General features: G+C 46.6%; 1 protein-coding gene across 7 annotated transcripts in view; it reads left to right on the forward strand.

Annotated features, from left to right (window-relative positions):
• LOC125644432 (ankyrin repeat and fibronectin type-III domain-containing protein 1-like) overlaps nucleotides 1-14,003 on the forward strand; it is a 575,682-nt gene that overhangs the window by 125,922 nt on the left and 435,757 nt on the right. For 3 of the 7 annotated variants that reach the window (XM_048868389.2, XM_048868392.2, XM_048868394.2), the window contains exons 1-2: nucleotides 10,891-11,076; nucleotides 12,820-13,077. The exons of 2 other annotated variants lie outside the window; for them this stretch is intronic. In XM_048868389.2, coding sequence (XP_048724346.1) covers nucleotides 12,920-13,077 — 158 coding nt within the window. In that variant the 5' untranslated portion in view covers nucleotides 10,891-11,076; nucleotides 12,820-12,919. Of the gene's footprint in view, nucleotides 1-10,890; nucleotides 11,077-11,210; nucleotides 11,232-12,819; nucleotides 13,078-14,003 lie in introns of those variants that run through there. 2 more of the 7 variants (XM_048868390.2, XM_048868391.2) reach the window with 2 other exon arrangements.

Genomic DNA, 14,003 nt, shown 5'->3' on the forward strand with positions numbered 1-14,003 from the left:
CTTCTCTAGTTACCAAAGCCTTTCTCATTTCTCCTGCCCTCCCCCACATTTAACCACTTTGGCTGCTACTAACTTATTTGGTTTTTGTGCTGACCTTCTCTCTCGCTTGCAAGGCTGAACTAGCTGTGTATGCATTGTTCGAGGGGAAGGAAGAAGGGACCTGCTTTGGATGGTGCTCATCCGCAGAGTAACTTGATAACAACTGTACAAAGTTGCGGACCAGAAGAGCCCTTTCAAGTGAAGAAGAAATAACTTTATGGTGAGAGCTTTCTGGCAAGGGACAGCAGCAGCTCATACCCAGTGATTTCTGGGGTTGAGAAGGAAAGTAGAGTCTCCTTTTGCCACACTGGCAAGGACTAAACGCTGATGGATTGCTGTGGGCATCTATGCTGATTGGATCCACTTACTCATAGTTGCTGTTCAGCACAGTGAATGCTGACTCCCCTCTTGTTCTCCCTTTCTCTCTGTTTTATGTCAAATGATGCCTTTGCACCCTCACTGAATGCTTCTTCATGGAAATGAATTTTGAGCTGATCTCAGCCATAAATATTCATTTGTATCAAAGGATGCATGCCATACTGGATTCTTCTTACCATCGAGCAGCAGTGGGTCAGGAGCTGAGCCCTCTGATGCAGGTATTTTGGGAAGTGCAGGGGAGGCGTGTGGTTGGTGGTATGGTGCTGACACCTCCACAGAAAACAAATGTGGAGGATAGCATTCAGGAAGGAGAGTTCAGTGTTTTAAAGGTGTTGCTGTGATAGACATTTTACTCACCTTCAGGATGTCCGGCTTGTGTTTCATTTGTAGGAAAGTGGCTCAAATTACTCGGTAATTGTGTAGCTCTGAAGCCTTCCCTGCACAGTTCAGTGCTCTTTCTGTTAGAATGAGCTATTGTAACTATAACTTGGACCATGCTACAGCAGGATTTGCTGCCGTTTGCTGATGGAATTATAGAGTACTAATTTTACTACATGGATTCTGTTCCAGCAACTTGTCAATGATACTCTAGGCAAATTAGTAAATTAATGTGGCTGTTGTAATACCATGTACCAGCTCTGAAATTCATACATAGTACAATATAACTGATAATTAAAGTGGAAATACCTGGTGATACTGAAATTATAGTACATCCAGTACTCTATACTTTTTATTATAACTCTTAATATTTAGCACTTGCATAGTGCTTTCCATCATCAAAAAAACCCACACGCACTTTTTAACTTCTGCTTTCATTTTCTTCGTTTGGAGTGATTTTCAGTGTTAATGAGTGAAAGTTTGGACAGTATTGGTTACAGGAGTGCAAAGTGCAGGCATGCTTTTGGCAAGCTTCCATCCTAGCTCTGCCAATCCACACGTGCCCTGGCTATTTCAGTGCTGATCTTCCACTGAGCTGTGCCAAATAAGGCATCTTATCACTAAGGGCTAGCAGGTAAGCATTTTCCCCAGTGTTGTACTCACGGAACTGTATATATATTGCTGATTCGGCAGTGGGTTTGTGTTGATGTGGTTCTCACAGAAGAGACGTCTTTTTGAGTAATTGTCAGCTAAACTGAGTTGCCTGAAGTTACGCTTTAAGTTAGTACATGAACGCATTTTGCTGTTATGCTGGTGTGTAAATTCAGAAAAACAACAAGGAGTCTGGTGGCACCTTGTTGTTTTTGTGGATACAGACTAACACGGCTACCCCCTGATACTTGTAAATTCAGAGTAACTCCATTGAGTTCAGTGCATTGCTTCAACTTTACGCTGATGTGTGATCACAAATTGACACAACAGCCTGTATGTTTGTGCTAAATATGCTTGTACTTTCATATGCCTCTAAAAGACAGCAGCAGCCACTCCAGAGTTGGAGGTAGGCTGAAGTCATCACTTCTTTCTTTTTGTACCAGGCAATATGTGTGTGTTTTTCCAAAGAGAATGAGAATTGAGGTGTTCTAGGTTGTAATGAATAAATCTGTTTGACTGTTAGCTATAACACCTAATGATGCTGGAAATTTTTTTTTACATTTGAAATAATTCAATATCCCTGCACTCTTCTTCAAACTGCCAGAAGCCTTGTAACCTGGATTTATCAAAGAAATGTTGAATGGCTTGTATGTTCTGTGTTTCACAGTCTTCTGTTCTACTTTTACTTAAGCTTTTCCCTGTTGAACTTGCTTCTTTAAGCAAATGCTGAACTGTGCCCTGCAGACCTGGTTCACCTGTTGTAGGAGCATTAGGTTAGGGCTGTGATAACTGGTTAGGGATTCTGCATACAGAGCCTGAAGGAAGGAAATGTACAAATGGCTTCTTGATTTCCTCATTGAGCTTCATGTGCATAAGAACTGTAAAGAGGAGGCAGTCGCTTGATACAACAACGGGGTTTCGTCTGCTGGGATGTGGTAAAGGCAGAAACCTCAATGCAGTGCCTCATCCCCGTAGCTCGCTGCAGTGTGTTTCAGAGATGACTCGGACTGCAGTGCTTGGAGCTCCGGGAAGGAGTCTCCTCCAACCCGACTTAACATTAAAAAAGGGAGCACTTTGTACCACTGCTGTCAGCTCTGGCCACCCAAGCTGTCACAAAGCATTTTGTCAAATGCTGCCTGCACTTCGTAGAGGTGATAAGGATTGGAGAGGCTGCATGTATGCCTGCGTGCTTCTGTTTATGTTTAGGATGGAAAGAGATGCCAGCAGCACACCATGCTGTTGTGTTAGCACTCCAGAAACCTGCGTTAAAAATACTAGCAATGCCACTGGTAGGATGAGCCAGCCCTGCTCTGCTCAGCAATGGGCTTATTTATCAAAAAGCCTGCTGTGATTTTTAGTGAGCTCCATCCTGGAGGCAGGTGGCTGTACATCCAAGTTTACATTTTAAACAAGCCTAAATTTTATATGAATGTGATTAAATATTTTTAAAAGTCCAATTAAAACAATGTTAAATCATTGATTCTGTGCCCCATTCTTGTTTCAAATATGCTCTGGGCATTCACCATCTTCTGCCCCAGGCAGAGAGTACTGTGTCGGACTCCTTTCTCTGACCCCCCACAGTGTAGCCTCATTCTTTGGAAGGTGTTTTTGTGCCTTTCCCAGGGGCTGAACATGCTGCTTCCACAATGCTCCCTGATTCTGCCTACTGTGACAAAGCTCTGTCCTTGCCTCCATGGGTCCCGCTTTTCCTGGCGGATTTCACTAGCCTCAGAGGCTCACTGTGACCCTGCACGTAACCCTTCTCTCTCTAGAGACAAGGGTCACAGTCTACTGAGCCATTTTCATCATAAGCCAGCGAGGGAGGTGAGGAGAAGTTACCCTTCCTTGCACAGTCTCTGTTGTCTCCCAGTCTCAGTGATTAATCGGGGGCAAAGGTGGGGGGAGGGGGGAGCCCGGGCCCACCCTCTACTCCGGGCTCCAGCCCAGGGACCCTAATAGTATCAGGTATGGTAGCTGACCTTTTAGAAACATTACATGTACAATTCCCTGGGCTACTTCGCCCACAGCAGCCCTCACTTCCTCAAGCTCCACTTCACCCTTACCTCAGGGCCTCCTTCCTTGTGCCTGATACGATGTGTACTACTCAGCCTCTCCAACAGCGCAACTTCCTCCCACAGCTCTGGACATGCACACTCACCTGACTAACTGGGAGGCTTTTAACTAGTTTCAGCCAGCCCCTGATTGGCTTCAGGTGTCCCAATCAACCTAGCCTTCTCCCTGCCTTCTGGAAAGTTCTTAATTGGCCCCAGGTGTCTTAATTGACCTGGAGCAGCTGCCATTTCACTTATCCTGGTACCAGGGATTTGTTTAGCCTGGAGCTAATATATCTATCTCCCACCACTTTTCTATAGCCATATGGCCTTGCCCCGTCACACTACATAGAGATTGTGAGAAGTCACACCTAAGTTGTCCCATGTGATAGCAGAGAGCACAAGAAGTAGCAACCTGGAAGGCCAGTTTAATCAGTTCCCATTGGATTCATAAAGCCCTTGTGTATAGTAATTCTACATGTGTATATAGTGCCTTCATGCCTAAAGATTCCAGAGTGCTCTACTTGATGGCTATATAGACACAATATTTTAATTCTCCTCCACCACTTAAATCTCTGCACTTAACACAGAAAGCCCACTCTGGAGTGAAACACAGCAACTGTTTCACAGCACACAGCAATAATATTCAAGTTTTAAACAGGAAATGCACGAGAATCAGTTTAAACTGTTAGGGGAACACAGGGAAATTAGAATTTGGATAAGACCCCGACTCATATAAGAAATGAAGTGGGGATCAAAATATAAAAATAAAAAGTCATGAGTACCTGTGGTCAATTAAGTACTTGCAAGAGCACAGCACCCCCTACCACCATGTTAGGTCATTGCCTCAGCACTGACTTAGAGAGGAGTGCTGTGCTGCCTTCCTCTCAGGCACTACAGTTACTCCTGGGGGAATTCTGTGCCCCTACAGATGCACAGAATTCATGTCCCCCACAATTTCTTTTCTTCTCCACAGAAAAAGGACTTTCTGAAGGGGAAGCAACGAGAGCAGTCATGTGACTTTCCCCAGCACTATGTTTTGGGTGCCCAGGGCAGCGAGCAGAGAGGTAAATCACTGTGGGACAGGGGGCAGGTTTGGGGAAGACCCAGCTGGTGGTTCCTACCCTGTGCCGGGCTCAGCTGCTAGTCCTGGCTGGGCTGTGGAGGACGGAACTTCCTCTTTCACCGCATGGCATCCGGGGCCAGGTTAGACCCACCCCCAGATTTCTCCCCAGGTTGTAGGAAGCTCTTCAAAATCCAGCCCCCCTTCTGCACCCATCGCTGCAGGGGGAGGGATCACAGTATGGGAAGCTGCTCCCTCATCCACCTAACCCCCATGCCTCCAGACCCTCCCACCAAGCCTCAACCTCCCGCACACCCAGAACCCCCCCCGCCACCCTGACGAGACACCTGCACCCAGATCCCCTCACCACCAAGCCCCAACCAGCTGCACCTGGATCCCCACCCCACTGAGCCCCTAACATCTGGGCCCTCCCACTGAACCCTCCACACCCAGACCCCCCTGCTGAGCTCTATCCACCCCACACCCAGACACCCCCACTGAACCCCAACCACCTTCACCTAGACCCCCATGCAGAGTCCCATTACCATTGCACTCAGAACCCCCCAACAAGCCCCTGTATGTCCAGATTCCCCCCTGCACCTGGATCCCCCACTGAGCTGCCTGTATCAAGATTGCCCCCACACAGAACCCTCTCAACCCACACCTGAATCCCCCCATACTAAAGCCCTCCACTCTTGGCCACACCTGGTGCACCTGGCACAGAGGGACAGGGTCGTGGGGTGTTTCTGGGCAAGCCCGGTTCTTTCACTGTGTCAGGGTTGGGTGTAGCCTCAGCGCTGAGTCCATGTCCTGGTGGGGAGCTGCAGAATGATCTTCCACCTCTGGGCAGCCAGTGGCCTGTGCTCCCCAGTGCCATGATGGAGCCTCCACATTTATTTGACAAATACAATTTGCAGAATTTTGCAGAATTTTAAATTATTGTTTGCAGAATTTTTAAATTTTTGGTCCAGAATTTTTAATTTTTTGGTGCAGAATGCCCTCAGGAGTATATTATAGTGAGCGATCTGTTGGTACTGAAGTTGCATCACATAGTGCTGAATTATTCCCCTTTTTAACAACAACAAAAAAATTAAGATACTAGGCAAGTAGGTGTTGCAAGGAGGGAAAGGGAATGTGTGTACATATAAATACATGCTTATGTGAGATAGGGCAGGGGTCCAGCTTTTCATCCCTCCCGTTCAACCTAGATACAATGCCACTAGCAGGGCTACTAAGAAGGCTGTGTTGTCTGTCTGCAGCATATGTTTTACTGCACCTCTCAGTGCAAATCCTGGGTGACTCTAGATGACCAGTGTCAGCCTGAGGAGCACTGACTGACAGAGATGTGCTCTAGACAAAATGGAGGAAGTGATGAGGGGAATCAGCTGGAAGCATTGGCAAAGGTGATGTCCAGCACAGTGAGGGAGTGGAGGTGCCATTTATTATTAATGGTTACTTGTATTACTGTGTTGCTAAGGAGCACTAGTCTTGGACCAGGACCCAGTTGTGCTAGATGCTGTACATACACGGAACACACAAAGTCTCTGCTCTAAAGAGATTTGAACAGGTTTGTACCTTTTAGGAGTTTTATTACATCCTGGACTGCTTCTGGATGCTGTGGTGGCAGTCATGGCCAGGAGTGCCCCGTTCCGTCTAATGTGGAGAGACCTTTCCGCAGGGATGAGACCCTTGCTACCATTATCCATTTCTCAGATTGTAAACTGCTCAGAGCAGGAACTGTCTTGCACAACTGGGTGCTGATAATGGCCTCTGGATGCTACTGGAAATAATAACTCATTCCATGCCTTTGCCGCCTCGAGAAGAGATCGTTAATGGGCTCTGTATTAAGCTATAGCTTGAGACAATCTGAAAATGTTGCTTGCTTATTAAGTGGTGCATATGCAGAGATCACATTACACTGGTACACTGTAGTCTGCACTGGATGTAAATACATTGCTGGTGGAGTTTATTGTAACCTCGAAAGCCCTAAGTTGTCATGGACCTGCTTACCTAAGAGACCACCTCTTTCTCTGAGATGCTGCTTCACATGAGATTAATAGAGGTGCTTGATCTGTCAGCCCCCTGGTTTGAATAAGAGGGGATTGCTAGCAGGGTCTTTTCAGGTTGGGGTGCTCTGCTTTGGAAGTCAATTCATTCCCCTCTGGGTAGCATAGACCTTGAATTTGATAATCTTGTGGGCATGTTGTAAAGCTTAGGTTTTCTTTTGGGCATTTGGGGAGTGGGCTGGTTGAGGGATGTAACCTGGCCTGTTTTGGGGTGATTGTTACATCAAGCCACTGTTTTTTGCATACAGTATGGGCAGTTTGTCAAGCATTTTGTGGATTTTAATTTGTAGAATGTGCCTAGAGCCAAGAATAGCTGCAAACATTTTTGAATGAATGAAAAAGAAAAGTCTTCTTACCAATATAATCACTGCATATATGTAAAGTAATTAGAAATGGAAGTAAGAGCAGCTCCTTTTAGAACTATATATGTTTCCTAGCCATTTGTTCACTCGCTGTGTTCTGTTTCCTTTTGTAGCACTGAAACTATTAATCCACATTTGTCAACGGGTGATGCAAACTCCAACTTTCAAATTGGCAGGACAAACAGGGAGCACCTTTCCTGGCTGATCCTAGAAAAGGGGAAAATGACATGTCTCAAAACTCGGACTTGAGCTTTCTTTAAGGATCAAAAAAGTTGATAATTTTTTAAAAAGATATTTATTTTTGAGGATCACACCTTCAATTGCAGTGTAGACATATCCAAAGGCCATGGATTTTCTGTATCTTTCCTTCTGTGGTCATCTCTTCTGCTTTCTCATTGTGTTTTCTTTCCTGTCTTCCAGCTCTGTTGTATTTCGCTTCTCTCCTGTTCCTCCATCCCCTCTTCCTTTGCCCTAGCCTCACATGCTTGTTCTATGACTCTGGTCTCCATACTGTATATTCTACCATTCTCTTCTACTCCCTGGCACCTACAACTTTCCCAGGGGTGCAACCAAGTTTTTCTTAATGAGGGGGCCCAGGTTAGCTGGCAAGTAGTAGAGGTTATGTTCGAAGAGGCATGTGTGTGTGTCACTCTGGCTCCTTATACTAGTACCTCTGGAAGAAAATGAGGGATGAAGTTACTCCATGCAGCCCTGGGAGGTAGCAGACATATGGATGTATTGCTCAGTGTCCTGAGCTCTAAAAGTGTATGAATCATGAGTCAGGCCCCCAATAATCATGAGATTTTAAAATAAGAAACATTGGTTTCCTTTAATTTTCTCTCTGATGTTGGAACCTTTAGTGTATTGACACCAAGAAATTTGCAGGATTAGATCTTTGTCTGGATACAAAAACAGCCAGAAATCCAGCAGTGAACATTTAAAAAGTGAAGGGGTTCTGGAAGGGATATGAACCTTCATGCTTGTGCCTAGAAGCTGACCTCTAAATAACGTAAATCAGGAGGAAATTTCCTCTGTGTCTTGGTCATCCCATAGCTATCTACTATAGCCTTCTTTTCACTTTCCTCTGAAATATCTGGCACTGGCCACTGCTAGATGGGCTAGATGGACCATGGGTCTGATCCACTATGTCAGTTCCTGTTCATGGGAGCTGCATGTGTTCAGCCTCTCTGCTCATCACCTCCCTTGCTCTATTTTGACTCCCCTGGTAGAGTGGTAACCAGCACCCCATGAGCTGGGACTCCACTGAGAGCAGTCCCAGCATCTCTTTGCTGCTGAGTCCTGTTCAGCAATGTTCCCTCTAATTTTTGACAGACCGTGTGTGCAAAAAATGTCTTCTGTGCAAATTTTTGTGCGTGCGGCGTTTCGCCGTGTGTATGGGGTTTAGGATCTGTGTGCACGCGCACAGCTTACAGGGAAGAGTGCTGTTGAGTGAGAGTGGCAGGAGCAGCCTTGCTCTGGCTGTGGCAGAGCCTATGGTTTCCAGTCCCTGAAGGAGCATGCTGTGAACACTCATGCATCCTGTGCCTGCCATGAGACAGAGCCAAGCAACAGGGTTGAGGTACTATAAAATAAATTGGTTAGTCTCTAAGGTGCCACAAGTCCTCCTTTTCTTTTTGCGAATACAGACTAACACGGCTGCTAGTGTGAAACCTATTTTCAAGCATTGTGCTGCAACCACAAGGGCTAGAAACGTATTTTCTGTATAAATGAAAGCTGAGATTCTTGATTGCAGGAGCTGCGGCTTTAAGAAAAAAGCTCCCAAGTAGTGTGCGATTCATGATAAAATCCGGCGGTTAGCAGCATTGGATTTACCTTGTGCAGTATTGCCAGCTGCAACAGCTCAAAAATGAGTCAGACGCCCAAAATCACAAGATTTTATTTTTTGATTATACATTTTTGGCCTGTCTGGATTTTTGATCTCCCCCTCTCCACCATGTGTGGCAGTTAGTGACCCCAACTCTCTCAAATGCATAAAGTAAGGTAAGGTGCAGGTGCTCCCCCTCAACTCCTACATCAGTTCTGCCCTCCCAGCCTCTCCTCTGCTCCTCCTGCAGCTCCTGGGGGCGGGGGAGGGGGTCTGCAGCAGGCTCTTCTCCTGCTTTCAGGCTTAGAGGGGCAGCTCCAGGGGCTTGTCACCCCCTCAACCCTTTCCCAGGTGGGTGCTGCAGGGAAGGGGACAGGAGGAGAGCAGAGGAGCCATCCCGTTGCTCCCAAGAAGTGGAGCTGTCCTGAACTGCGGAGTGGGGCAGAGTGGAGCTGTCCTGAACTGCTGGGCTCTTCTGTGAGATTGGTGTTGGCTTCTGGTGGATGGGTGGGAGAGGAGAGCTTTGCCTGTCCTCCTGAAGCAGCTCTGATTGGCTGCTTGTCCCCAGGAGGTGAGGCAGTGAGGGAGGCAGCCAATCAGTGGGGATTTTCCCCTAGCAGGGTTGAAATTTGGGTGGGGGGTGTCTTTCACATTGGCCAGATGATCCAGCCAGAGTTGAAATCCCTGACGCCAGGGAGGATTATGCGAGTTGACAGCCCTGTCTGGGGGCTGTGTCCGCCCCTCACTGTGCTGCACCATCACTTGTTGAGGGGAACGCTGGGGCTTGGGTCAGTCTGAGCCTAAGAGTGGGCATACTGGGTCAGACCAATGGTCCATCCATCCCAGTACCCTGTCTGCTGACAGTGGCCAGTGCCAGGTACTTCAGAGGGAGTTAACAGAACAGGCAATCGCTGAGTGATCCGTCCCGTCGTCCACTCCCGGCTTCTGGCAAACAGAGGTTAGGGACACCTAGAGCATCAACTGGATGGGTTTGCTGTAGAGCAGTGCAAGGCAATTCTCTCCCCGCCTTCCCTCCTTTGTACACTTTGGGGCTCCCAGGGCCATGTCTCCCAACCCAGGCTGGTCTGGGGAGAGGGTGTGGTTAGTTTGAAACCCCCGTGGGGTAGTAGATTGTGTGACCAGTGGGTTGGCACAGGCATTTTTTCCTGCTGTGATTTCAACCCAGATCATTGAAACATCCCGAGTTGACCCCATCCCTCCTTTAGGCAGGGTATTATGTAGTGGGGTGCCCATCTGCCTCACACACAGACACTCAGAGAGAGAGCTGGGGGAGCATTTCTCCTTGCAGCAATGCCGATGAGGAGTGCAGACAATTGAAGAAGGCTCCCCTGAGAGGCCTGTGTTGCACATCTGTCCTCCCATCAGCTAGTGTGGAGGAGGATGAGGATGACAGGGGTCTCAAAGCATCAAATTAACCTCATCTTGATATTCTTCTCTCCTGAGCCTGCCTGGGAATGTGTGTGTGTGGTTTTAAACTCATCCCCTCCCCCTTTGCCCTTTACATAGTTCAATAGAAGATAATTTCTTCTGTACCAGGTAACAGTTCTCATAATCCTCCAAAGGTCTGTCTGCTTCCTGCAAGCCTCGTCTGCCTAGAAAGAGCAGGCATATTACAGCTTTCATGTTCAGTGCAGAGAAAATAGTTGTCCCCTTCCATGTCTGTCTGTCTCTTTTATTTTTTGGTTCCCCTTTAAGCTGCTTCTCTTCCCCCTTCGCCCCCCCCCCCCAGTTTCATTCTGTTTCCCCTGGACCGTATTTATTTGAAGAATTACATTTCATTGAGGATGGTAATCTGGCAGTTGATAAGAGGGGCAGACAGAGTGCTCCTTGTGTGTGTGAGTGTGTGTGTGAGAAAGAGATAATAAACGCTCTGTCTCAATCCATCTTTCAGCAAGTGAATTGACTTGAAAAAAAATTCCTGCACCATCCAGGCAGAGGTGGAGCTGGTTTTTGCCGGGTGCGTGGGGGAGAATAGATTCCCCAGCTGTAATCCTGAGAAGTGAATAGATTCCTGAGCCTGCCCTCTGAGCTCATTCAATATTAATGGGAGCGAGAAGGTATTGGGAAGGTTTTTCTACCTGCTGTGAGGCATGTCACTGGGAGCCAGAGAGAAAGGGACAGAGATTCATTCAGAGACGGCAGAGGAGCTGGAGCTGCTGTCGCTGCTGCCACAAGAGACCCTCCCAAAGATGCTTGGCTGAAAGGAGCCAGCAGGTGCTTTCTGCACATCGGATTAATTTGGGTTGATTATTTATTTATTTATTTACCTCCTGCTCTCTTCCCCCCTTGATTCCCCTCCCCCATTCCTGCTGTAATAATGTTCAGGCATCTCAGCCAGCCCAGCGGATGGTGGATCAGGCAGGGGGATTGTGCTGGTGATTTCTGCTTTGTGCACAGGTTTGCTTAGGGGAAAGCAGGCTCTATTATTTATTTTATTTTTGCTAGAATAATCTCGCTCCCCAGAGTCAAGGTGCAGGAAACAGAGATGTTAAAATACAGACAAACCCCAACACAGAGAGGACAGTTGCTTTTAAAGAATTGCAAGTAAGCTGATTGTTGTGTAGGAGTGTGACAGGGATGGTATAGCTGTTCTCAGGTAGGTCTTAGATTGTCTCACCCCCAATGCCTGTGCTGTGTTTGGGGAGCAGCTATTAGCATCTCCTTTGGTGGTAAACTGCTGTTTCCAATGTTTGATCCACATAGAGGAGCGAATGAGAGCCTTGTGAAAAGAAAGAGGAGAACAGAAGGATGAATTGGGAAGTAGAAAAATGCATAGCAGGGTTGCAGCGCTGGATGCCCATCCTTTATTGCAAGCGGGTTCTGTTTGCAGTGGATAGCTGTGGGCAGAAAAACAGCAATTAATGTTTTATTTTTCCATATGGCATCCACAGCTGAGGGATCAAAAGGATGTGAAGGCAGTTGGCTGATTTGCCATGAGTCAATGTTGTTTTCTTGAAGATCCTAAGCACATTATTTGCTTTTTTGTATTCTGACAAATATTCTTTCTCCTGGCTACATTTTCACAGATTTAATGCGTTATTGCTCACTGGGGTGGAAGTGAGTCTCACAGTCTCTCACAGGTCTCACTGTCGTCCACTCCCCGCCTCCAAGCTAGCATCAGGCACTAAGGATGCTAACACAAAAGCAGTTGACTAGGGGAAGATTTTGGATGGTATTTTCATGCTAGTTTGCCAAGTTCTTTGTCACTGGCTGCTGCTGTTGAAATTCTGTAAGGGTTGGAGAATTGCAGTGCAGAGGCCAATTATTGTAGGTGACTTTTAAATGGATCCGTCTCATTTGTTTGAGAAGTTTTCCCACTTCCCTGTGCTCAGCTGTTTGGTGACAAGACAGAAAATCAACTTATTTCAAATATATTGTTTGGGAGGGGGCGGTTTCTGCATAAGAAAAGGCTTACAAACTCTGAATAGCTATAAGAAAAATAAGCAGGGATCCCATTTCCACGTACTGTACTTGATTGAGTTTATTTCAGTGCCCAGACATGACGGTAATGGACCTTTAGGAAATGCTTGTAGACACACTTGTTCTTTGGAATGTGTGTATTATCATCTGCCACTAAGTTGGACGGTGTCTCCCCACTTCTCTTGTTCAAGGAAAAATGAAACTGAGATCTTGGATGCTTCCTACATACCTCATGGGCATCCTTAGAGGCCAAATCCCTCTATTTCTGATGTGGCAGCATGTGTCTGGTGAGCTGCTGCTCACAGCAAGAGCAATAAGATATATGCTGTCACTACCGAGGGATTCTTTCCAGAGGGGTTAATTTTTTCTTTCTCCTTAATTCAGTTCAGTGGCAGCTGCAGTAAAACTGAGCAGCTCTCCCTCTGCCAGTATTTGCCTTTTGGATAAATGCATACTGGATTTTATTTCTTCTTTTTAAATGGGAAAAATGTCAGCGTGCAGCGAATCATGGACCTCTCTAAACTGCTCCTGTTTTGTCCTCTCTCTTTTTCTCTGACTCTCTTAGTGCTCCCTTCTTGTCCCTCCCTCAAAGGTGAAATGCACGGGGTAGTGAACGCACACTGGCTCTAGCATGTGTGACTGTGTGTTCAGACTAGGGCACACGGATGTATGCGTGCACACTCTCAGACACCGCTGGTGCCATGTCTTCATTTGGGAAGCTTACGGAGTACTTCAGCCTGAGGAAGTCGAGGAATGAGTTCCGCTCGGACCGTCGGAGCGGCCGTCGGAGCGGCAGCTACTGCTGTAGTCTCACCGAATGCAGGTACCAGGAGAAAAAAAGTCCACCACTCCCTCCCAATGCATCTGCCTGTGTTTGTGTGGGCAGGGAAAGCTGTCATCTGTTTTGTCACCAGGGCTTGGGGGTGAGGGAGAAACCTTTGTAAATGGTGTATATTTTTCTGTGTTGTTTCATGGAACATCTGAGCACAATTGACCATTACATCATCCGGGATGCCTTTGAAAGGTATAGAGCACTGGTGTCTGCTTCCCTGCTGAAAGTGTATTGTAGATGTATGCACAACTTGGACGTTCAGTCTTCCTGATCCTTAACTGCATGCGCACATACATGGTCTTTTTTCTTGTTCTTTCATTTTCTATTAAACTGCTTCACCTGTTCTCCCTACTATATGACATTAAAGCTACAGGTGCCAAATGGCCCTTTTTCTGGGACTCCAAGCACTGGGAGTCACAACAGGATATTACACAAAGGACGATGAGCTGTTGAACAGTCTAAGTTCAAAGAGTGTATGTGTTTGGAAGCTACCTTAATGGAGTCTCTTGTTTCCAGACATACAGTGGCTGGTGAGAATGGAAAAAAATAAACCCAATGCTGTTAACCTCATGGAATATTCTCTAATAAACCTCAGGGATTGCCAGTGTAGGGTATAACAGTTGTTGTACACTTGCATGCTTATCTTTGGGGAGAGAATCCAGCTTTGGGGGTGCTTTAGATCATGCTTAAAGATGCCAAAGCATTCCAAATGTGTAAGATTTCTCTTTTGTTTTGTGGCTTGCAGGGGTGCTGGAACAATTTGTATAGTGGAGGTGTTGAGAGCCATTGAAACAAACTGCAAACCCTGTATATGATGGAAACCACCTCAAGCCAGGGGGTGCTGCCCCAAGCCCAGCACCCCTTGTTCCAGCATGTATGGTGGCATGTGAATTTGATTCTTATTGTTGGGAAAATGC

The sequence above is a fragment of the Caretta caretta genome, chromosome 10, assembly GCF_965140235.1.
Source record: "Caretta caretta isolate rCarCar2 chromosome 10, rCarCar1.hap1, whole genome shotgun sequence".
Lineage (NCBI taxonomy): Eukaryota > Metazoa > Chordata > Testudines > Cheloniidae > Caretta > Caretta caretta.